The sequence below is a fragment of the Astyanax mexicanus genome, chromosome 17 (genome assembly GCF_023375975.1).
Source record: "Astyanax mexicanus isolate ESR-SI-001 chromosome 17, AstMex3_surface, whole genome shotgun sequence".
Lineage (NCBI taxonomy): Eukaryota > Metazoa > Chordata > Actinopteri > Characiformes > Acestrorhamphidae > Astyanax > Astyanax mexicanus.
This window is the reverse complement of record NC_064424.1, coordinates 5,521,842-5,546,357: the sequence shown is the minus strand read 5'-3', so window position 1 is coordinate 5,546,357 and position 24,516 is coordinate 5,521,842. Positions and strand designations below refer to the sequence as shown.

General features: G+C 39.3%; 1 protein-coding gene and 1 long non-coding RNA gene across 5 annotated transcripts in view; one reads left to right on the top strand and one right to left on the bottom strand.

Annotated features, from left to right (window-relative positions):
* Positions 1-14,171, top strand: part of nectin3b (nectin cell adhesion molecule 3b) — a 92,668-nt gene extending 78,497 nt beyond the window's left edge. Inside the window, exons 5-6 of the mRNA XM_007250025.4 lie at positions 837-988; positions 9,788-14,171. Coding sequence (XP_007250087.3) covers positions 837-988; positions 9,788-10,524 — 889 coding nt within the window. The 3' untranslated portion in view covers positions 10,525-14,171. The remainder of the gene's footprint in view (positions 1-836; positions 989-9,787) is intronic.
* Positions 5,357-6,741, bottom strand: LOC125782383 (uncharacterized). 4 transcript variants are annotated; one of them, XR_007425033.1, is made up of 4 exons: positions 6,666-6,741; positions 5,975-6,358; positions 5,551-5,676; positions 5,357-5,507 (listed from the first exon to the last, which is right to left on the bottom strand). It is a non-coding gene; the product is annotated as an uncharacterized LOC125782383 (long non-coding RNA). The 4 variants fall into 4 exon arrangements; XR_007425034.1 differs by having other exon boundaries at positions 5,975-6,063; XR_007425031.1 differs by lacking the exon at positions 6,666-6,741 and having other exon boundaries at positions 5,975-6,063; positions 6,313-6,376.
* Positions 14,172-24,516: the final 10,345 nt, after the last annotated feature.

Below are 24,516 nucleotides of genomic sequence, written 5' to 3'. Positions count from 1 at the left end.
AATGAGAGTCATGTCATCTGCTGGTGTTGGTCCACTGTGATATTTAAAGTCCAAAGTCAGTGCAGTGTTTTTCTGGAAAATCGTACTTTTAAGGAGATGAGGATTTCATTTTCCAGCAGGACTTGGCACACTGCGCACACTGCCAAAAGTACCAATTGCTCTTATATAATAATCAAATGTTCAAAGACACTGATTTTTGAGTTAAAAAAAAAAGTTTAAAATAGATCACTCTGTGTTTTAATACGTCTATATAATATATGAGTTTCACATTTTGAACCGAATTACTGAAATAAAGCAACTTTTCAATGTTGCTCCTATTTTTTTTTTTTCGGATGCATCTTTATTGAACCCATAAATAATTGCAATAAATTATATCGTCATGTTATGGCACAAGTATTTTGACAATATGATAAAGCTGATGGCAAGCTGCATGACCGGGATTCGAACCACTCTGAGCCCAATTTTAAGACTCTTAACCGTAAATTTAAGGCTCTTAGGCTAGAGGTGCATCACTTGTGCACATCCTTAGAAACACTATATATACGCAAGGAGTAATATCAAAAGCATTATAGGATAACAAAAAGCAATTCAATAAGAAAATGATTTGGTTGTTAGCAATATTTATTCTCAATGTCTTGCAAATAAACATTATTGAGGTCAACAGAAATGATTGAGGTTAAGTCTGTATACTCTGTGATAAGACAATAATATAATTATTATAATGGGCCTGCTGTCTAGACTACATGATATTTTTATTATTTTATCACCATTAACATGGTACTGACTCATCTGTCTGTCTGTGTCGTGTCTGTGTGTGGTTATTTCTGTGTGTTTAGGTTGGATGGGGATATGCCAGAGGGAGTGGAGGTGGTGAACAACTCCCTAGTGTTCCTCAGGTCTCTTCAGAGGAACGACTCTGGCGTCTATAGGTGTGAGGTGGGAAATGACATCGGCCTGCGCAGCCGCGACATCAGCGTGCGCATTCAAGGTGAGTCAGAGCTAGGGGTGGGCGATATGGCCCTAAAATAATATCACGATATTTTATGGTATTTTTGCGATAGCGATACTCTTGACGATATGACAAAACACTGACTTTTTTATTTTTCCAATAATACACTATTATATATTATATATATATCTCCATATATAACAAGTGCTGCAGTAAAATAAATGATACTGGACAGATATAATCTGTCTCTAGTAGATATTTAATGGAAAATGAAAACAGTGTGAATTTTTCTTTTGCTAAAAGCAGCAAAAAGTCGTACCCTGATGTGATAATTAGGGGTGGGTGATATTTCACCATATTTCAGGGTTTAGTATCATTCACGATATTCAGAAATGTTGGGGATATTATCACGTATGATATGATATGGCACACCCCCAGTCAAAGCACAAAAACTACAGCTGTCTGCAATTCGTCTGGCTTTGCTCACCAGCATCAGAAACGTCACTTATGCCAGTTAGAGGTGTGACAAATTTGATGCTCAGTATCAGAAATTTCACATAACTATTACATAAATACCAAGCTTACATGTGTTCCAGTCTGCATGCCAGTATCCTAGTTTTCATAGGGAAGTCATCCATCGATTGTACAATAAATTGATGTTACCGCAATAATTTTTGCCTATCCTTACATCATCCATTTAATTTTCCTTGCATGATAGTTTACATATGAATAAACTTAACCAGTATTATAGCTAGTTTAGCAATGACCAATACATCTAAAACCGCACCTCCATATATACAATAGACTGTGGCAGGTAAAGGACCAGCATACGTCTCCTAATATATTAATACTAATATATTTAATACTAGTTTATTGCTCTTTAAAATGTTGTAATTTAATTATTGTCCTAATTTGGCATAAAATATATTTTCTACACAGTAGTAGGAAAATGTTTCATGAATAATGATGCAACACTTTGACATTTTTAGACATTTGGATCTCACAGGGTCTGAACAGAAATAAAAAAAAACTGTATTTTACCTGTGATTTCAAAAATTGTAATTTTGAAACCTGATATGACCTGAAATGCTACTTTCTCTGAATATAGCTAAAGAAAATAAATAGAAAAAAAATGTTTGGATTGTTGGATTGTTGATCTCTAATGGTGACACAATAGGAAAAAGACAAATAATAATGTGGGCAAAAATTGAGAAAATCTAAGATGAATATGCATATAAATAATATAGCAAATGATACATTAAATAATACAGTACCAGTCAAAACTTTGGACACATCTTTCATTTTAAAATATTTTAAACTATAAGGAAACAGATATTTAATTATTTAATAAACAGAAAAAGTGTTAAACAAGCCAGAATATTTTTTTCTATTTTAGATTCTTGAAGGTAGAATCACCTGGAATTCAGGCTTTCAGTTAACAGCTGTGCTGTTAATTACTTGAATTTCTTGCCTCTTAATGTGTTTGAGAGCATCAGTTGTAAAGTAGTGAAGAGGTAGAGTTACAGGTATACAGTGAATAATTCTATTTAATTAATGTTCTAATCCAGATTATGGCAAAAAGAGTTATCGTCGAGTGCAGTCACAAAGCCATCAAAAACATTATGATGAAACTGGCTCTCATCAGGACTGTCCCAGGAAAGGAAGAGCAAGAGTTTCCTCTGTTGTGCAGGATAAATTCCTTCATTCTGAGTTACCAGCCTCAAAAACCACAAGTTAACAGCTCCCCAGATAAGAGCATCTAAATGCTTCACAGAGTATTGTGGTTTAAAAGTTTAAAAGGCAGTTTGTGAGAACAAAATAAACATATATTAACGGGAAGGTGTCAGCTGGTACTGTAAATCAATACATTCTGGAAACTTCATTTTTTTTGGGTTTAGAAAGAAATACAGAATATCACCTAAGTAAACCCTGCACAGTTGATGCTGTGCGTCTGTAACTGAACCAAAACCGGCCTGCTCAGTCAGGAGCTTTTGGCCTCGGGATGTATTGCAGACCTCAAATAGTAAAAAAATAAATAAATATATATATAGACAAATTGATCAGTAAGTACACTGGTAGTGATGCATAAGGTGATCATGTTCTTTCTGTGGTTTAGTTTTTATTGTTTAGAACCATATGTTAATATTTCTTGTTGAGTCATTTGAATCCTATTAGTGTAACGTAATTCCACTGATGCCGGGGGCGAGTGGGTGGGTTTTAAAGTGTAATTGACACGATTAGCCACCATTATTTCTGCAGATAAAGTTCACGAGGGGAAATCCCCTGTTTTCTGTTCTGCTCCTAAACTTTTCCTGCAGCCCACACACACACACACACACACACACACACACACACACACACACACACCCCTACACACTTACATTCTGCTGCACAGCTCCACAATTGGGCTGCATGATACTGTTTTTTACAATTTTACAAATGTTCTTTTTTTTCAACTATATATATTGCGATATTAAACAATGCAGGGCCCATGACGTCACCAGCCCCGCCCGCGCACTGTTTCACGTCTGGACCAATCAAAAGCTGAGTCAGCGCTGAGCACTCAAAACTTTTCAAAACCGAGGAAAACAGCAAAACGACTTTAATCAGCCCTGTAATCCAGGCATTTTTCTGGGATTAAAAGTGTGAATTCAGCTGTAACTGTAAATATCTGTGCAGCAAAACTGTGCTGGACTGAGGTTCACAGCTTTCCACACGTGCTCACGTTTATAAGCACGTGCCCATCCATGTGAATTGAGGCCATGCCGTCGGTTTTCTTGTGTTTCCTCCTGCCCATCCCCCTTGCACTTCTCAGGCAGCAGCAGCCTGTCACGCACACAGACACAGAGACAGCGCTGTGTATCTACTTCTTGTATCAAAAATCAAAACATTGCAACATGATGTCTCGATGACGATACTTAAACGATATATTGTGCAGCCCTGCTCCACAAGCCTGCTAGGCCTCAGATCATGCAGCTCGCTCTGAGGTCATTGTCTGGTGACTGGTGCTGGATGTTTTGGGCTGGCGTCAACAGAACACCATACACATACACAACCACAGTGGAATCAGGACTTCTCCCTAAGGCCAGCAGGAGATTTAGGATTGTTTCAAATTAAACTTTGCTATTCTCTTCCATTGACTCATATAAAAGCCATGAGTCAAAACATGCTGGCCAGGTTCACCGGCGTGCCGTCAGGGAGATGTTTTCCGTCTGTGTGTGTGTGTGTTTGGTGTGTGTGAGTGTGTGCACAGAACCATATGACCCTCATGGAAACTCGCCGGTCTGTTTGTTAATGGAGCAATGTGCTGACCTAATGGATCATCTTAATTTAACCTCGGTTAAAAGCTCAGCTCTAGAGGAGGCTGCTTCCAACCAGAGGTTAAACATTGACCTCTCTGGCCTTGCTGCCGCCCTGCTGTCCATTCAGCTCTCTGCTTCGAGCCGTCAGCAGTGCACACGGTGTGTGCTGTGTAATTAGTTTCAGTGATGGATCTGCAGAACATAGATCCTCTCACACAATCACATACTCTCGCACGCTCTCGCACAATGTTCCCGCCGCCCGTCACAGTGCTCGAGAAGAGAAAAAAGTAAAAAAAAAATAAGAGGAATAAAGAGAGCAACCTTGACTTAGAGATGATGTCCTAGATTCATGAAACATTCACCAGCTCATTTCAACTGTTATTCATTATTTATTTTCCTTTTTTCTGCATTCCCCTTGAGAGAGATTTGATGTTGCCGTGGATGAGGCTCTTCCTCCTCGTGTGTGTGTGTGTGTTCACGCGTGTGCACATATGCATGTGTTTCTGTGCTTCCCACTCTCTCCTTCATACGCGTGTTGCGTCACTGGCTTGAATCACTAGAATCTGATATCTTTGCAAGAATACCTGCTGCAGCTGAGTGTATGTGTGTGATACATGAGTGTGTGTGGTAAGGTCCATCCTGCATGTTAACACACTCCTTCCTGTTTGCACTCCTCCCTTCCGCTCACTCACTTAGTTACACTTGTCCAAACTACTTGTCCATATATTCCAATATCTTCTATTACCAAATATATAGATTCAGAAACACCTGAGTTCAATTATTTGGATGTGTAAATCACTTCCATGTCTATGCAGACTGCTTCTACAAACATTAGTGAAAGAATGGGTCTCAGGCTCCCAGGAGCTCAGTGAACTCCAGCACTGTGGTACCCTGATAGGATGGAGCACCTGTGCAACAACAACAAGTCCAGTCGTGAAATTTCACAACTCACTACTAAACATTCCACAGCCAACTGTCAGTGATAATATAACACAGTGGAAGAAACTGGCAACAACAGTGACTCTGTGTTCTGTCAGTGGAAAATAACAGAGCGGAGTCAGCGGATGCTGAGGAGCATAGTGCACAGAGTTCACCAACTCTGCAGAGTCACTACACCAATCACTACACACCTCCAAACTTCATGTAGCTTCAGATTAGTTCATCACTACACACCTCCAAACTTCATGTAGCTTCAGAGTTCATCACTACACACCTCCAAACTTCATGTAGCTTCAGATTAGTTCATCACTACACACCTCCAAACTTAATGTAGCTTTAGATTAGTTCATCACTACACACCTCCAAACTTCATGTAGCTTCAGATTAGTTCATCACTACACACCTCCAAACTTCATGTAGCTTCAGAGTTCATCACTACACACCTCCAAACTTCATGTAGCTTCAGATTAGTTCATCACTACACACCTCCAAACTTCATGTAGCTTTAGATTAGTTCATCACTACACACCTCCAAACTTGATGTAGCTTCAGATTAGATCATCATCACTACACACCACCAAACTTCATGTAGCTTCAGAGTTCATCATCACTACACACCACCAAACTTCATGTAGCTTCAAATTAGTTAATCACTACACACCTCCAAACTTCATGTAGCTTCAGATAAGATCATCACTACACACCTCCAAACTTCATGTAGCTTCAGAGTTCATCACTACACACCTCCAAACTTCATGTAGCTTCAGAGTTCATCACTACACACCTCCAAACTTCATGTAGCTTCAGATTAGTTCATCACTACACACCTCCAAACTTCATGTAGCTTCAGATTAGATCATCATCACTACACACCTCCAAACTTCATGTAGCTACAGATTAGTTCTTCACTACACACCTCCAAACTTCATGTAGCTTCAGATAAGATCATCACTACACACCTCCAAACTTCATGTAGCTTCAGAGTTCATCACTACACACCTCCAAACTTCATGTAGCTTCAGAGTTCATCACTACACACCTCCAAACTTAATGTAGCTACAGATTAGTTCATCACTACACACCTCCAAACTTCATGTAGCTTCAGAGTTCATCACTACACACCTCCAAACTTCATGTAGCTTCAGATTAGATCATCATCACTACACACCTCCAAACTTCATGTAGCTTCAGATTAGATCATAATCACTACACACCTCCAAACTTCATGTAGCTTCAGAGTTCATCACTACACACCTCCAAACTTCATGTAGCTTCAGATTAGATCATCATCACTACACACCACCAAACTTTATGTAGCTTCAGATTAGATCATCATCACTACACACCTCCAAACTTCATGTAGCTTCAGATTAGATCATCATCACTACACTCCTCCAAACTTCATGTAGCTTCAGATTAGTTCATCACTACACATCTCCAAACTTCATGTAGCTTCAGAGTTCATCACTACACACCTCCAAACTTCATGTAGCTTCAGATTAGATCATCATCACTACACACCTCCAAACTTCATGTAGCTTCAGAGTTCATCACTACACACCTCCAAACTTCATGTAGCTTCAGATAAGTTCATCACTACACACCTCCAAACTTCATGTAGCTTCAGATTAGATGAAGAAGAACAGTAGAGAGACTCGTGGAATTTAGAGTTTTCATGGCCGATCTTCTTTTTAGTTAGTTAATTAGCTCTTCAGTTGAAAGTCTAGCCGTGTCTCAAAGTGAAGGAAGTTAAAAGGTGCTGAAATCTTTATGGACATGGAGTGCACTACAGTGCTGTATTTGGACATGACTAAAATCACTAAGAAAGTCTTAAAAATGTCCTTCCTTTATTCCAAAGGAATAAAACCATAAATTAAAAAAAAAGGTTTTTGTAGAACATTGAGGATGCACTGCAGGGGTTGGCAATTAAGTTTGGCCGCAGACCAGATGTTTACCAAGCCATGACGTGGCGGGCCATAAAAATAAATTCAATTTTGGAAAATAACTGCTACAGACTAGTAGCTCTCCAGCCCAGAGGGTTGTTGAACCCAATTGAACCCAAAAACAGTTGATCTCAAAGCAGGTAGACCCAAGAAAAAGTAAGAAATAAATAAAAAAACACTTCATGTCGTCAGGGTCGCTGTCCAATATACTACCGTTGCCCTGGATAGAGAATTGGGACACGATCGGAAGAAAAAATGCCCTTATTAGGAGATAGGAAGCCCAAGAACGGGTGGAAAAACGAGAGTGTGTGCAAACTAAAGTCATGCCAAGGAGGAATGTAAACAAAAGCTCACCAGAGAAGCATTTTATGTTATTATATATATATTTATTTTTATTATCGGTCATGATCGTTCAAACAACCTTACAGGCCAGATGTTTCATTTGAATATGGTTATATAGATAGATGGATGGCTGAGACTACAAGACTGAGATATATTCTGACCTTCAGGAGTTTGTCATCACCTCCTCACCACTTTTCCTTGCTCTCTCTCCATCTTTCTCTCTCTCTCTCTCTTCCTCTCTTTTCATGACGTGCTGAGGCTAGAGGGCTCTACTGTGTATTGATTAGGACAAATCGTTCTTTAAGTCACAGGCCTGTATCGAATACATTAAAATAAATTGTCATTATCCGTGCCCTTGTGAATTAAAGAGAGATGATCTGCATCTTATTGGGGGTAATTTAATGCTTGTAATAACAGAGCACACAGCGAGGGAACAGAATCACTATATATTGACAGGTTTGGAGAGCTGTGTGTAAACACTGGGGAATTTGGGTGGGAGGATATAGTTTCCGTCTATTTCTTTGACGTGTCCAGTCCTTGACTCTCATGCATGAGAGAACATTCATAAACACAGTCTCCTGTTCTGCCTGCTGCGCTGTATGTCCTGTATGTTCTGTCCTTGCCCTTTATGCACAGAATGTAGAGGAGGAATCCATAAAATCTGCTACATTATACCTCAGGTCTGATACTCACGGAGGACAAGCAGATTAACAAAGTTCTTTTGCTTTTAGCTGAGGCTGCAGCCGTTCTCACAACTGTGGAAAATACCCTGAATGCTCTGACTGTACACACTCTGCTGTGTGTTTATGCACGTACGCACATTACACACTGGCAGCCAAATAGCTCTCGCTGCTTATGGAACAGGACACTGTAATGCGATAGCATGACTCTCCAGCCCTGCTCTAGAGAGACGAGAGACTCTGTGCTGCCTGCATAGTGGAGGTGCATGCCCCCGAATGCTCTGAAATGCAGTGCAATGCAACACACCACCACCCCCTGCCCCTGCCCCTCTAACCAAATCACGCGATCAAGTGGTCAGTGCATGGTAATGGCCTTCAGGAATCTTCCAGCTCAGCTCTAGCCCTTTAACTAGGTAGAGAATCACCCTGATAGAAAGCTATACACCACCTCCCTCCCCTCAATAACCCACACTCCTACCCCCTACCCCCTCCCTCCCGTCCCCTCCAACAAAATCCCTCAGTTTATCCTCATCAGCTGTTTACTCATCCGTACTCCCTCTCTCAGCTAACACACTGTTCCACACTAGGTTTCATTGTTGCACAAAAAGACGTTTCGCATTGTTGCCTCCATTAATGCTGGAATGTGTGGAGTTAGCGAGAGAAGCCAGTATGTTGTAGAACCTCATGATTCCCCCCTTGTCATGAACCCGGAAAGAAGAAAAAAAAACATCCAATCTAACCCTTTTCCCACCCCTTTTCTCATGTTTTATGTTGTAGTCACTTTTGTTGTAGTCATTTTGCTCAGGAGAACGACAGTTCCAGGATTAAGTTTGGTCCCATTGAAAGAATTAGAAGAATACACGGTTAAGATGTATATAGGCAGTGGTGGGGTTTATACAGAACCATGACTCAAAATGATTTTTTGGATTATGGGAAACCCTGGTTCTGTATATGGTTCTGTATATAATCTCTTATATAATAACTGTATAAGTGTAGACCACATACTACAGACCAAAAAGGGACCAAAATGATTTAGGGTCAAAAGCTGTGTTCAGACTGGTCTGCAGTCAAATCAAATCCTTATTGTTTCCCTACAATCTTAATTCGAATTGAGATGCATGTCTGCATGGTTGTTTGCAAGTTGGATCAGTTTGGATTCTTGCGTCCTTTATTCACCATAAATCATAAATCTGCATGGATTGCAATTGATGCAAATTGCCTCCAAACATGCGTTCAATTCGATTTATTTATCTAGACTATCAAAATTAATTGGACCTAATCTAAGTCTGAACATAGCCTTTGAACCCTTTTTCAGTGCTCTACATGTGGTCTACATTTCAATTCTTTACCCTCAAAAGAAACCTTGGTTTGAGTTAAGCATTGTGTCAAAACCTGGAACTGTTGTTGTAGAATTAGCATTGATCTTAATTTCCATGTAGATTTCATTGCCAGTAGATGAGCTTTGAAACCAATGTCATGTGATAAATGTTAATATTCAGTTGTAGATGGCATTGACATTCTCTACTTTTCTTTGTCTGTTCATACCTCCTCCTCCTTCTCCTCCTTCTTTTCTATATCCCTTCCTTCTTCCCCTCCCTCCCTTCCTCCCTCCTTCCTCCCTTCTTCCATTAGATCCTCCTTCCACCACCGCTAAGCCTCCCACAACCCCCGTGCTCCTTCTAAACGCTGGCATCTCTGTAACGGCGCCTGGCAATAAGCAGAGGGCACTCTTCACCTCTCCCACCCTGGCGCCGCTTCACGAAGGCAACCTGGGCACCATAGTGGGCGGGGCTGTGGGCGGAGCCCTCTTCCTTCTGCTGGTGCTGGTCCTGGGCGGGATTTATTTCCAGCGGCAGCGGCGCACCTTCCGCGGCGACTACTACACCAAGCAGTACATCGGCCCCTCGGACATGCAGAAAGCGCCGCAGCCCCACGAGCTGCAGCAGGTCTACAGCAACGACACGGACCGGTCCAGCCCCGACTCCAAACTCAAACAGAACCACGACGGCAACGGGAGCATCTACCCCGACAAAGACCGAGAGGAGTGGGGCGACTTCGCCCGCGAGAGATCGCCCAACGGCCGCAGCCGAGCTTTACGAGAGGCCAACGCCCAACACAACTACCACAACCATCACAACAACCACCAGAGCTACCACCCCAACCCCCACCCTCACCACGTCAACCACCCACCCACCTTCCACCCCGCCCAGCACGACCACAGGAGCTCCCTCCAGCCGGAAGCTCGCAGGTATCCTGCTCCTCAAGTCATGGGCAACGGCTCCCCCTACCTGCCGGAGGAGTGCTATGACAATGAGTACGTCTCGCACACGGACGGCTCCATGATATCTCGTCGGGAGTGGTACGTGTGACCAGCCTGAAGCAGCAGGAAGGGACTGCAAAGCGTTAAAAAAAATGTTTTAAAAGACTTTAAACTACTTTACACGAGGGTAGATGTAGTAGAATATGTAAACTCGTGCACCATCTCTCTCTCTCTCTCTAAACCCGCTCACTTCGTTTTTTAGTTTTATCACTTTTCATTTTCAGGCATGACCTCTCTCACAAAAAAACACTCAATTAGAAGTTTTTAAGTCTTTGGGGACCAAATTGTTATATAACTGAAACAACTGAGACATTTTGTCTTATCAGTAATGAAGAATACACTCTGTAGAATTAAGAGAGGGTATTTCAGTTTGAGTGATTTCAGTTTAGTTTTTTTTTTTTTACAGATAACAAATAAATATCTTGAGTATTTAAACAGATTATTTTTTTTTTCTCTATTCAATCAATCTGTACAAATTTCTTGTCAGTTTATTGGAAAGCGGGATGCGGCAGCGAATGGGAGAGAAGCGATTTAGACGGATGAGAGTGTTTCGAATGGCAGCGGCGTGATGGACGAGTTCCCATCAGTTGCCTGAACTTTCAGTAATCTCATCATTCTAATGGAAACAGAAATTAGCCCCTGTCAACAGGGTGGCGGTTTCCATGGCAACGTTTAATTCTCTTCCCCAGGCATTCGGAGCAGGGAGGGGGAGAGGGAGGGGCCGGGCGAGACGGGCTGAAGTGCACTGGAGCACAGAGCGAGAGAGAGAGAGAGAGAGCGAAATGATAGAGAGAGCGACTGCAACTACGGCACAGGGGAGGCTTTATTCAGGTGTATGTATGTGTTTGTGTGTTTGTTTCACTGCTCCAGTGTTCAAATATCAAATATATGAGGTTAATCAATCATTTATTGCATAGCAGAAATTACAGCCATCGCTGTCAGTATCATTCTTCAACACTGCCCAGTGTTAACGCTGATTAGATTGTTCCAGATCAACTAACAGCCGTTTGATGTGACCTGTGGTTCTGAAATCAAGTTATGGTGCCTTTCTCTTAGAGCGCGTGTGTGTGTGTGTGTGTGTTTGTGTATTAGGGCTGCAACTATTGATTATTTTGGTAGTCGACTAATCTAATGATTCCTTTTTTTGATTAAGTAAAATAAAAGATATGAAAGAAAGAGCAAAACGTGGGATTTACTCATGGGATTTTACTTTTTAAATGGCCAGAATGTGTTTAAACACGTGGAAAGTGCTGATGTTCAGTAGTTTATAGGAGAATTCCAGTGTAAAATGGATTTTAGGTGTATTAAAATGTGATTAAAAATTACTTTTGTGTACCTTTGTTGAATGGCTCTCCTCCGCTCTCCTGCAGCTTTCTGAGATCCAGCATTTTGTACACTTTTGTGCCCAAATGGGGCATATTCTTGCACCTGCAGATAAATCGCCTTCATTCCACTGTTATTCAGGCTCGAAGTAGCTCCACACTTCATTGGTAGAATCCAGAGAGCCCTAATATTTAAAACAGGCATTTAGAGCTTTTAAACTGGACAAGAAGTTTATTAGCCAATAGCGTAGGTAAATCTCTGGGCGCAATAAGTCAACTGTTGAGCATGATCGAATAGTAAAACATTTTGAGCAATTTTTATGCAATGTGTTGTTGGTTCTTTGCATTCTTATATCAACAGTAAACAGATATTTTCAACAACAGCTGCAATTCATGCATTTCCAAGGAATTCATCATCATCTGCTCAACTATCCTACCTATTCACTTTCATGCTCGACAGTTGACTTATTTTGTCTTACATTTAAGATGGCGGCGCCCAGAGATTTAACTTCGCTACAGTTAGAAAACAGTGGCTTTTAATAAACTTCTTGAGCAGTTTTAAAGTTTTTAATGCCTTGTTTTAAATATCAGAGCTCTCCGGATTCATCCAATGAAATGTGGAGCTACTTTGAGCCTGAATAAGGGTGGGAAAAAGCGATTTATCTGCCCCATCTCACTCTTTCTAAAATCTAAGATCTCAGAAAGCTGCAGGAGAGCAGAGTAGGGCTATTCAACAAAGATAAGTACTTTTTATCATGTTTTAGTACACTAAAAGTCAATTTCACACTGGAGTTTTCCTTTAAAAAAGTGCAATCTGTTGTATTTGGACACTTTTGGAGACTAAGTTGAATAAATTAAGTGTAAACTGTATAAGTGTCTCAGATTTCTTTCTCAAATTGACGATTAGTCGACACTTAAATGAAACACTTTGCTGATTATATCGACTAAATGTTGCAGCTCTAGTAGTGTGTATGCGTACATATGTGTGTGAATGCGCGTATATCTACGTATGTATGTGTGTGTGTGTGTGTGTGTGTGTGAGTGCATATATGTGTTTATATGTGTGTATATGTGAACACAGTCTGTATGTGTGTAAATACAGTAGGTGTTAACCTCCGCGGTATATTTGATAATGGATTCAGCTCTCTGTGTGTAATAGTGTTCTACATCTCTGGTTCATTCAGATTCAGATTTCGTGCAGTTGCGTTCACATGTTTGTCTCTGAAGTGAGTTTGCTGACCTGGGAACAGTTTCCTGAAAGGATCTTAGCATTAAGATCATGGTAACATGGAGAGAGAGAGAGCGGTAGAGAGAGAGAGAGTATATAGCATAGTCAGTGTGATGCTCTCTCGCCCATCTACAAATCATCTTTGTGCTAAGAAGCTTTAGGGAAGCCCTCACCAGGTTTGAAGGAGAGTAATAAATAATTCTCTGTTTTTCCTACAGCTGTGTCTAGGTCAGGGAGATGATTAGCAGTGCCTTATTGTGAAGGTGCAGATCATTTACAGTGGCATTCTGCAGGCAGTGGCTATCACGGTCCTTCATTTCTGGGGGACATGAGGGGAAATGAGGGGGAATGAGGTGACGCAGCCAGTCCAGGTGCACCAGGGAGTGTCTCAGACTGGGCTGTTCTGTTCCGGATCATTTCCTGCTACTATTTGCCGCCTTTGCCACCTTGGAAAGCCTTTTTTTTCGTGCGATTGCTTGCGTATGATTGCTTGTATGATTTTTGTTTTTCTCTCGAATAGTTGGACAATAGCATATTTTGCTCACAGAATACGACATTTGTGACACTTAAGTTGCAATGCACAAAAGAAAAAAAGGAAATTTTGATTTTTTTTTGTTAGTAATATCTCTTAAGTGTGTGTACAGATGGAGGGGGTTCAGGTGTGAACAGAACAAATGAACAGAAGAAGAAGTTGAGAAGAAGTGGTTTATGTGTATGTTATGTTTTGGCGATTCAAAAAAAAAAAAGTCTAGTTTTGTTTTTTTTGTTTTTTTAGTTTGTTTTTTTTTTTTGTTGTTTTTTGTCTGATTCTACAGTGAAGCACGTTACAGCACACCTCCTGCCACTTACTTCACTGATTGTTCCGAGTGATTAGGTTCAGATCTGTTCAGGTTCATTGAGCGCTCGCTCGCTCTCTTCGCCAGAGCATCTCGATCACTTTTTTCTTTTTCTTTTTGTACAGAAGAGCTACTGTAAAAAAAAAAAAGTAAAAATAAATAAATAAAATAAATGTTAGAATTGAAAAACGGAAAGAAAATGATTCAGAGATGAACTGTATGGACCGTACGGAGCATTATTTTGTAAAAAAAAAAAAAAAAAACTTTTGGGATACATTTTGTTTTCAAATAAAGCACCTTTTTTCTGTGACGTCTCATTGTTCTTAATATTGTAATTGTAATTGTTCTAATTGCCTTTTTTATACATTTTATTTACCTGCATTATTCTGTGCACTTTTTATTGGACATTTTTAGATTAAAGCTTCATCTTTGCATGAAAACGAGAAGAGAACAGACAAAAAGTTTTAGCTTTTAATGCTGCACTTCTTTTTGGTTGCAGAATTTAGGTTTAATGAAGGTTTATGATTGGGCCTAGAACTGTGCTCCTCATGCTGCATCTCATTTACTATAGGTGATGCTGTCAGAAACAGGGAGTCACGTCATACAACATTTAATGGCCATTAATTAAACATTTTGATAATTTTATGCTATTTCAAAACATATCCAAAAAAAAAAAAAAAACAGCTGAAAACGTTTAAAGAGTTTACCATGTTAAACTTGTTTGACACTCTTGTATCAGTGTTTTCTCACAAATCCAATCAAAATATCTCCCACTCTTTGTTGTTGTGCAGTGCAGCCATCCTGGATTCTGAAGATTTCCTGTCTTTCCAAGTAAAGTGTTTCCAGTTGAAATGTCCTAATTGGATCTCAAAAATTCCAGAATCAGAGTTCTTAATAGAAAGCAGCATCAGTTCCAGCCCACAGCACAACTACCCTGGATTTTACAGGAGAAGGAAATAGACCCAAGAACTTTAAATGGAAGTCAATGTAAAAACAATAATCTACTTTTTTAAAGATTTTCTGCTAGATTTTGCAGCATTGCTTTGAGGATTTGATTGAACTGCTGCAGATGCAGCATTACCGAGTAGCATCACAGCGCTACCGCTCGGAGGAAAGTGCAGCGGCTCGGTTCCGATACATCAGCTCACAGATGCAGCCTAGTGATGACCCACCCAGAGAGAGCAAGACTAATTGGGCTCTCTCAGGGCTCTGGCAGCTGATGGCAAACTACATGACCAGGATTCGAACCAGCAATCTGATGATCATAGTGGCAGTGCTAAGCCCGCTCTGTTTGGCTATTTTTAAGAATGTTTTTTAAGACAAAAACAGATTTTAAAAATATCCAGATTTATTTGGAGAGGGCCTTATGGTTGCTGCAGTCAGTGGAAGGGGTATCTGCAAACTTTCATCAGTTATCAGCTTCAGAAACCACTAATTTACAGCTTCCCAGATAAGTGTTTTTGTTGATGATGGTTCCTTATGTGTTTCTTCATAGTCTGGAGGTGTGTCCAAACTTTTGACATGTGAACATCTGGACCCCTGAAGGGACTTGCTCCTCTCACGCTCTACAGTGTTTAACCTGCTGGTTCTCAGCTCTGTCAGAAGCTCCTGCGTTTGTGGGTGAGAAAGCCTGCGGGCAGAGAGCTTCCTCAGGCCCGGGGCTAAACTTCCTCTCCAGACCGCCGGGGAGAAAGAGAGAGAGAGAGAAAGAGAGAGAGAGAGAGCACTTAAGCCTGAGGATATTACGGACATGCTCAGAGCTGTGTTTGCACTGCTGCGCTCCTGATCCGTTCCACAGGAGCTGTGAGGAGGGTGGAGGGATTGAGGGATCAGGCAGAGGAGCGGCTCAGTGGTGGGTCTAAACGGCCGTTTGAGCAGCTGTTGATGTTCCGGAGCTCACTCCGAGTCCTCCTCCCGGTTCACCACTGTGTGAGAAAGTAGTGCTGCTGCTGCTTCCCTTCAGATAACAGACCTTCTACCTCATGCGTGAAGCGTGGGTTCGGCCTAAAACAACTTTTACACTGTTTCTCAAACACCTAGAGGACTGACTGTCGGCTGCTTTAACCCTTTGAACCCTAGACGGTTTTTGTCAGTTCCTCTTTCAGGTCTTATAACACAGTAATTATATCAGACAGACACATGCCCTGATCTCGTTTACTCCAGAAGCCATATGGCTGCTCAAAAATATAATCATTTAAAATGTAAAAAGAAGCAGAATTATTATATTTTCCTGGAACTGATCATGTTTTAGTCAAAAAATTATCTTATTTTTTAATGTTTAGACTTTAAATATATTCACACCTAAGATATATTTTCAAAAATGTTTAGACTAAAGTGTTTGAGTTGGAAGCATAAGAATATTGAGGATTTGAGTTCATTACATGGCTTATTAATTATAACTTTGATTAAATACATGGAGAAACAGCATCAGGCGGAGTTATTTTTCTTAATAATCAATAATCACACCTCTAGGATACATGTAGATACTAAAAACCTGAACACTCAGAGCAGCCTATGCCTTTCAGTATTTTGAGGATCAGGACACACAAAGAAAACTATATACGAAATACAAAAATGTCAACTTTTTAATCTAAATAAATAAAAAGTAAAATAAAAACTATATAAAGTAGTGCGCACACCATCCCTAGCTTTAGTTTGAGTAAAGCAGGTAGTTTCACATATTTACTGATGATATTTGATTTGGAACATCATATAAATATGATTGAAGCACTAAAGGTAAATAATATTGGTTGGGAAAGGAGATTTTTCACTTTTTTAGGTGTTTTTCTCAATGGGTTTCTTGTAGATTTAGCTTTACTGCACTGGGATGTCATCATTATTTTTAGAAAGAGTAAGCTCCGCCCTTTATAACCATATATGGATTATGTTTATGTGTGTAGGGATTCCTGAGTAATTAAGCTGAGAACACAAGGTGTAATTTTGGACGGAAAGTCCATCTGTAGGGTTCTAAGGGTTAAGTTAAACTGTGATGCTCTGTGAGGCTACTGTAGATAATTAGCTCCATGCATAAATTATCACACACACATCATTGCTGATCTTGTGGTTTCTGACAATGTACAAGATGGTAAACTCCAAACTTACATAACTTACATAAACTTGTTGGTCATGTAAACCTCCACATCAGACTACATCAGTCTCTGATTTTGCTATTTATAGGTTTATGTTTGAGTAAAATGAACTTTGTTGTTTTAATCTATAAATTTTAGACACAATTTCATCCAAAATTCCAAATAGAATTACTGTCAAGATGCAGAGCTTTTAGACCTCAAATAATGCAAAGAAAACATGTTCATATTTATAAAGTTTTAAGAGTTCAAAAATCAATATTTGGTGGAATAACCCTAGTATTTAATCACAGTTTTCATGCATCTTTGCATCATGTTCTCCTCCACCAGTCTTACACACTGCTTTTGGAGAACTTTATGCCTTTAGTCCTGTTGCAAAATTTTAAGCAGTTCAGTTTGGTGGTTTGATGGCTTGTGATCATCCATCTTCCTCTTGATTATATTCCAGAGGTTTTAAATTTGTTAAAATCAAAGAAATTCATCATTTTATTCCAGAGCTGAATATGAAAATGGCAAAGTAATTAATGCAGACACATTTTACACATCCCAAAATACTTACATCATAATATATTAAGATCAAAACAAGGACATCCTGTTTAAAATAAAATATTTGATTTAGTGAAGCATACCTGCTCATTTTTTCTTAACTGTCAAAAATGTTTTATGTATAAATTGTTTAATGTATTTAGAACAAGGTTGTTCTTATGATTAATATACTCAAAGTTTATTTGATTAATTGATTGATTGATTAATTGTGGGAGTTCTGCTTTGTGTAGTAAGTGGTCAGTCTCATGAACAGGGATTAGGGCTTGTCCTGGATTATATTTTTCTTTTAGTGAAGAATATCTCTAAGGAATGCTGAGAAATCCCGCAAGGGTTAATCCCTTGCTGGGAAAATGACCCTTAATTATTAAAAAATAAACTGGCTTTACAAGATATTCACTGTAAACATAAATACACTGTTGGAACTTGACAAAATATGAATGTTGGCCAAATTAAATAAAAAGTGGATTATAAAACCATGTTGACATTTTAGTGAAGGGAATGAGAATTAAATTAGTTGATGTTCCTGTTTAATAAGGATGAGGTTTTGGTTTGAGAAAGCTGCCTGTTAAAATAATTTGAACACTAAAAATAATGAAAAAAAGAAAAAAAATGATTTTGCTATTTATAGGTTTATGTTTGAGTAAAATGAACATTTTTGTTTTATTCTATAAACTACAAACAACATTTCTCCCAAATTCCAGATGAAAAAAATATTGTCATTTAGAGCATTTATTTGCAGAAAATGTGAAATAGCTGAAATAACAAAAAGATTCAGAGCTTTCAGACCTCAAGTAATGCAAAAAAAAAAAAAAAAAAAAAAAATTGGTGGAATAACTCTGGTGGTTTTTAATCACAGTTTTCATGCATCTTGGCATCATGTTCTCCTCCACCAGCCTTACACACTGCTTTTGGATAACTTTATGCTGCTTTACTCCTGGTGCAAAAATTCAAGCAGTTCAGTTTGGTTTGATGGCTTGTGATCATCCATCTTCCTCTTGATTATATTCCAGAGGTTTTCAATTTGGTAAAATCAAAGAAACTCATAATTTTTAAGTGTTTTATTTTTTCCAGAGCTCTCTGTGCAAAATCCTGTTACCGCAATTATTCCTGATTGTTCCTTTAAATTAAAGTACCGTTACTTGTAACTCCTGTGTAACTCAGCTAACTCAATGCTCTCTGTTACTGTCTGGAATTTCTGTAACTTTCTCCATTTTCTCAGGCTTCCCTCCCTATTCCCTGCTCTCTGATTGGTTGTTAGGGTAGTGGGGATGCTTTGTGCTCCAAGAGCCGCCTGGAATAACCCCACCCAGCCCTTCAGCCCCCCTTCAGGCCATTGACACTGTCCCCATGGCAACAGATTCTTCAATGGCTCCTGATAGAGGACTCCTTCCCATGAGGAATACCTGCACTTCCCCTGTTCCTCTCTCCCCATCAGAGAACAACAAGAGAGGCAGTGAAAGAAAGAGAGACAGAGAGAGAGAGAGAGAGAGAGAGAGAGAGAGAGAGAGAGAATATGAGGGGATTCAGGGAGGGGGAACAGTGAGGGAGGCGGGGAAAAAGAAGCCATGTGAGGGTGAGATAGAGAGAGAGACGGGCAGGATCAGAGGGAGAGGACAAGGTTAAAAGGATGGTTGAGGGACAGTGTGGAGGTGAAATGGACCATTATGAAATCCTCCTGTAAAATATGGTCACTTTACAGTGGCGGGATCAGTCGCTGTGACTGTTTAAAATATTATACAGGCTATATATCTTAATGATGGTCTGATCTTTCTACAGAAAAGCTGTCACTCTGCCCATAAACTCCAATATATATGTTTAAGACATTTCCATTTAAGACATTTCCATAAGTATGTCCCAGTGCTGAAGTCATCTTTTAGTCGGTGCAGACAGATAATAAAAATGTTTAGAGCATTTTCAGAATTTTACACAATCATCACTCAATTTTATATCTTTCAAAGGCTACGCTAGATACTGTACACTGTAGTGCAGGGGTTCTCAACTAGTCTCAGCCCGGACCGACATTTTCTTGCAATATTTTTAAAAAACCAATGAGGAACTTTACAATTACATGTATAAAAGTTACAAAGTTACTACAATAAAATAAAAAAATAAAAACTGCACAAACTAAATAAGGCCGCAAGATTATATTTATATATATATATATATATATATATTTATTTTTATTTATTTGCACACATATTTAAAAGAAGGAAGCAAGCTATGATGCACATTACAGTAGCGAGGAACAAAACATGTGCAGGGAAAGTGAAAAAGCCCATAGGGGCTTATATACAGTACTTTTTCTTAAAAATACATACAGACTAATAAAAGAAGATTATTAAATTACAATAATAATACATACATGCTTACATATACATACACATATACAGGGGTTGGACAATGAAACACCTGGTTTTAGAGCACAATAATTGATTGTGGTGACGGACAGTTCTGGTGGAAACAGGAGAGTTGAGGTGCACATTGAATTCTGCCGTGATTTGATCAGCCGTGGTTTTATGTTTTTTGGATACAATCCGGGTTAGCACCCGAACATCCCTTTCAGACAGCTTCCTCTTACAGCGTCCACAGTTAATCCTGTTGGATGTGGTTGGTTCTTCTTGGTGGTATGCTGACATTACCCTGGATACCATGGCTCTTGATACATCACAAAGACTTGCTGTCTTGGTCACAGATGCTCCAGCAAGACGTGCACCAACAATTTGTCCTCTTTTGAGCTCTGGTATGTCCCCCATAATGTTGTGTGCATTGCAAAATTTAGAGCAGAACTGTGCTCTTACCCTGCTAATTGAACCTTCACACTTTGCTCTTACTGGTGCAATGTGCAATTAATGAAGATTGACCACCAGGCTGCTCCAATTTAGCCATGAAACCTCCCACACTAAAATGACAGGTGTTTCAATTTCAGTGTCCAACTCCTGTATTTCACTTACATACATGTATATGATATATAATGTTATAAAGTATATATAAAGAATATATATAATAATAAACCCAATAATTCAGTAAAAGATCAGTGTTTACACATTTGAAACATTCATTCAGAGGAGATAATGCTTTATCCTGAGTTCCTTACAGCTCTTTACATAAGATGGAAGGCCATTCAATCAACATCGATCTTGGCCGGATTTTTTTTTTTTTTTTTTTTGATAACACCAATATTTTTTGCTTTTTTTTTTTTTTGCAGTTACATGCCTTCTCCAACACAATTTGTCATTTGTGATAACTCCAAGAAATTTTGTACAATGGACCTGAGTTAGATTATGATTTGATATGCGCACTGCTGGAAATGTGTCGGCATTCTTCATGTTTTTTTTTTTTTTTTTTGCATATCTCTTAATTTAGAGTAAATTAGTTAAAAACTCTCTCTTTTTCCCCAATATAAAAGACCAGTACAAAATCAGATCAGCATTAATTATTTGTTTCTTCCAATGACTCACTTGTTGAACATTTTACAGTTTTATTGCAGGATATAAATAATGTTGGATATGACTCCCCAGTGCCCAAGTAAGTTAGAATGTAATTTTTACAGGCAGGTACAGCCAGGTGGACTCGCACTGTGGGAACAGCTTCACTCTGTTTATTACGTTACTGGGCTTTTTAAACACACTCTATTTACACATGCTGCATTATGCCAGATCAGTCCTCACAAACAAATACACTCGATTTGCCCAGGAGACTCAGGTATTTCCTGTTTTGGTTAAATGTGGTTCCTCTGCATGATAAGAACTAATAAACACTAAATAAAGTGTACAGCTCTGGAAAAAAGAAGAGACCCCTTAAAAACGATGAGTTACTTTGATTTTAGCAAATTAAAAACCTCTGGAATATAATCAAGAGGAAGATGGATGATCACAAACCATCAAACCACCAAACTGAACTGCTTAAAATGTTTGCACCAGGAGTAAAGCAGCATAAAGTTATACAAAAGCAGTGTGTAAGACTGGTGGAGGACACATGATCCCAAGATGCATGAAAACTGTGATTTAAAACCAGGGTTATTCCTCCTAATATTGATTTCTGAACTCTTAAAACTCTATGAATATGAACTTGTTTTCTTTGCATTATTTGAGGTCTGAAAGCTTCATCTTTTTTTGTTATTTCAGTCATTTCTCATTTTCTGTAAATAAATGCTCTAAATGACAATATTTGTATTTGGAATTTGGGAGAAATGCTGTACGTAGTTTATAGAATAAAACAACAATGTTCATTTTACTCAAACATAAACCTATAAATAGCAAAATCAGAGAAACTGATTCAATATAGAAATCAAGTGCAGTGAAACATCATGTTTATGATCGGGTTTGTTTTTCAATTGTTCATTAATTCCTCTCCATATTTTTAAACATAAACCTAAAACACTTCAAATTCCCTTCAAATAAGAGTTCATTTCATGGGACTTTAACAGCGATCAGCAGAAACATTATAACCACCTGCGTAATGTTGTGCAGGTCCCTCTTGTGTTAGTAAAATAGCTCTGATTCCTTCAAGCGTGGACTCCACAAGACCTCTAAAGTTGTCCTGCGATTTCAAGTTTTTAGCAGCAGATCCTTTAAGTCCTGTAAGATGTGAGGTGAGCATCAATAAGCCAGGGGTACCCATGACCCTGTCTCTGGTTCAGTGGGTGTCCCTTCCTTAAAGCACTTTCTGTTCTTAAAAAGTACTGAGCACTGAATTCCAGGAACATCTCACATGACATGAGGCTGATGGTTTGTGAATGTCGTCTAACCATCACAGTTTTACAAAGAGAAACTAGTTTAGTTTAGTTTAGTATATTAAAAAGTAATCCAATGTTACATACATGATGTTTTTTCTTGATTTTACCAAATTTAAAATCTCTGGAATATAATCAAGAAGAAGATGGATGATCACAAACCATCAAACCAAACTGAACTGCTTGATTTTTTGCACCAGGAGTAAAGCAGCATAAAGTTATCCAAAAGCAGTGTGTAAGACTGGTGGAGGAGAACATGATTCCAAGATGCATGAAAACTGTGAGTAAAAAACAGGGTTATTCCTCCAAATATTGATTTCTGAACTTGTTTTCTTTGCATTATTTGAGGTCTGAAAGCTCTGCATCTTTTTTGTTATTTCAGCCGTTTTTCATTTTCTGTAAATAAATGCTCTAAATGACAATATTTGTATTTGGAATTTGGGAGAAATGTTGTCTGTAGTTTATAGAGTAAAACAACAATATTCATTTTACTCAAACATAAACCTATAAATAGAGAAACAAATCAGAGAAACTGATTCAGAAACTGAAGGGATCTCTCATTTTTTTCCAGAGCAGATGTGTGTGTCTAGGATTAGCAATTGGTTTGAAGGAATGAAATCGGTTTTCGGGCATCTATCTACAGTCTGCTCTTCACAAAATATGTTTTGTGGAAGTGTCTCAGATTTCTGAGGACCTTAGAAAGAGTTGTTGATGCTCATCAGGCTGGAAAAAAAATACTAAATCATTTTTAAAGAGTTTGGACTCTACCAATCCACAGTCAGACGGCAAAAAAGCAAAAAAAAAGCAAATTAAAAATCACCCATCTCCTTCAAACAACTTCAAATGCGTGAAAGAGAAAGAAGAGGCGTGAAAATAATCTGGGCATCTAGTTCAGACAGGGATTAGTGGAGGTTGACCACTACTGTCCTGCCCTTAGCTGTATTTGATTGTATCTTCAGTGCTTCCATCACGTCCATCTGTTCTTCATAAGCACAGCCACGCCTCACTAGTGACTGATCCTTCACCCTTTGACCTCACTAGTCGTTTACTTTATTCACTGCTGGACGATAAACTGAGCTTCCAGTCGCCTACGTGTGTCTGCTTCTCTGTTATCTGCTCTGGTGACCAGTTTTTATTTTATCCTGTTATTTTTTTATAGTTTACGAGGACTGCGTATCCCTTAAATTATTTTCGTTCTTGTTTTCACCTCAGTCCCTAAGTGCCCTGGATCACTCTAGTAAAATAAAGTAGATTAAATTATACTAAACATTAATATGCTATAGTGCACTAAAGTGTTCTTGTAGCCACATTATTCATCAGTATATTTAAAGAGCATTAAAATGGAACAACTTTTATTTTTTATTCTTTATCTTTTATTGTTCTTTAATTGTATAGAAGTAGTATAAACGTCTTACTTAAATTGTGCTAATTGTACTTATGTCAGGGTTGACCCAGGCAGAGAGACGAGGAGGCGGACGTAAACACAGGTAGGGCGAATTTATTAAATAAATATAAACAAATAAACAAGTAAACAAGAAACAAAGAAAAACAAGAAACAGAGGCTATAAAACTAGACAGGATGAACTTAAACAGGGCAAGGGAATAAACTAGAAAACTAAACAGGGAGTAAACTAGGGAACTAGAAATAAACAGAGATAAATACTAAACAAGGACCTAGGGAAATGACAAATGAAACACGGAGAGGCTAAGAAAACGCAGAGAGAGACAGACAACGGGAGACAGTGCAAAGACCGACAGAGGACAAGTAACAGAGGAAGTCTATATAACTAAACAGGAAACACACTGGGAGTGGAAACACCTGGGGAAGGGGTGGAGCTACAAATGAGACATGAGGTAATGGAAAATCACAGGCAGAACACAGGGGCACGGGTCACGTGGGACAACACAGGCACGAGGACAGACAGGAAACAGGGCCAGGCGTGACAGAAACCTCCCCCTAAACGCGCAGCTCCCGAGGCGCGTAAAAACAAACCCCGGGGGCTGGCGGCAGGGAGAGGCCGGGGAAAACAGGAGACCGAACGGGAGACTGGACAGGGAACTGGACAGGGAACGGACACTGGACGGGGAACTGGACAGGTGACGGAGACTGGACGGGGAACTGGACAGGTGACGGAGACTGGACGGGGAACTGGACAGGTGACGGAGACTGGACATGAGACAGAGACTGGACGGGACCGGACATGGGAACAGGGACTAGAACATTGACGGGGACGGAAACAAACACAGTAACAGGGACAGGAACAGAGAAACCACCGGGGACAGGAACTGGA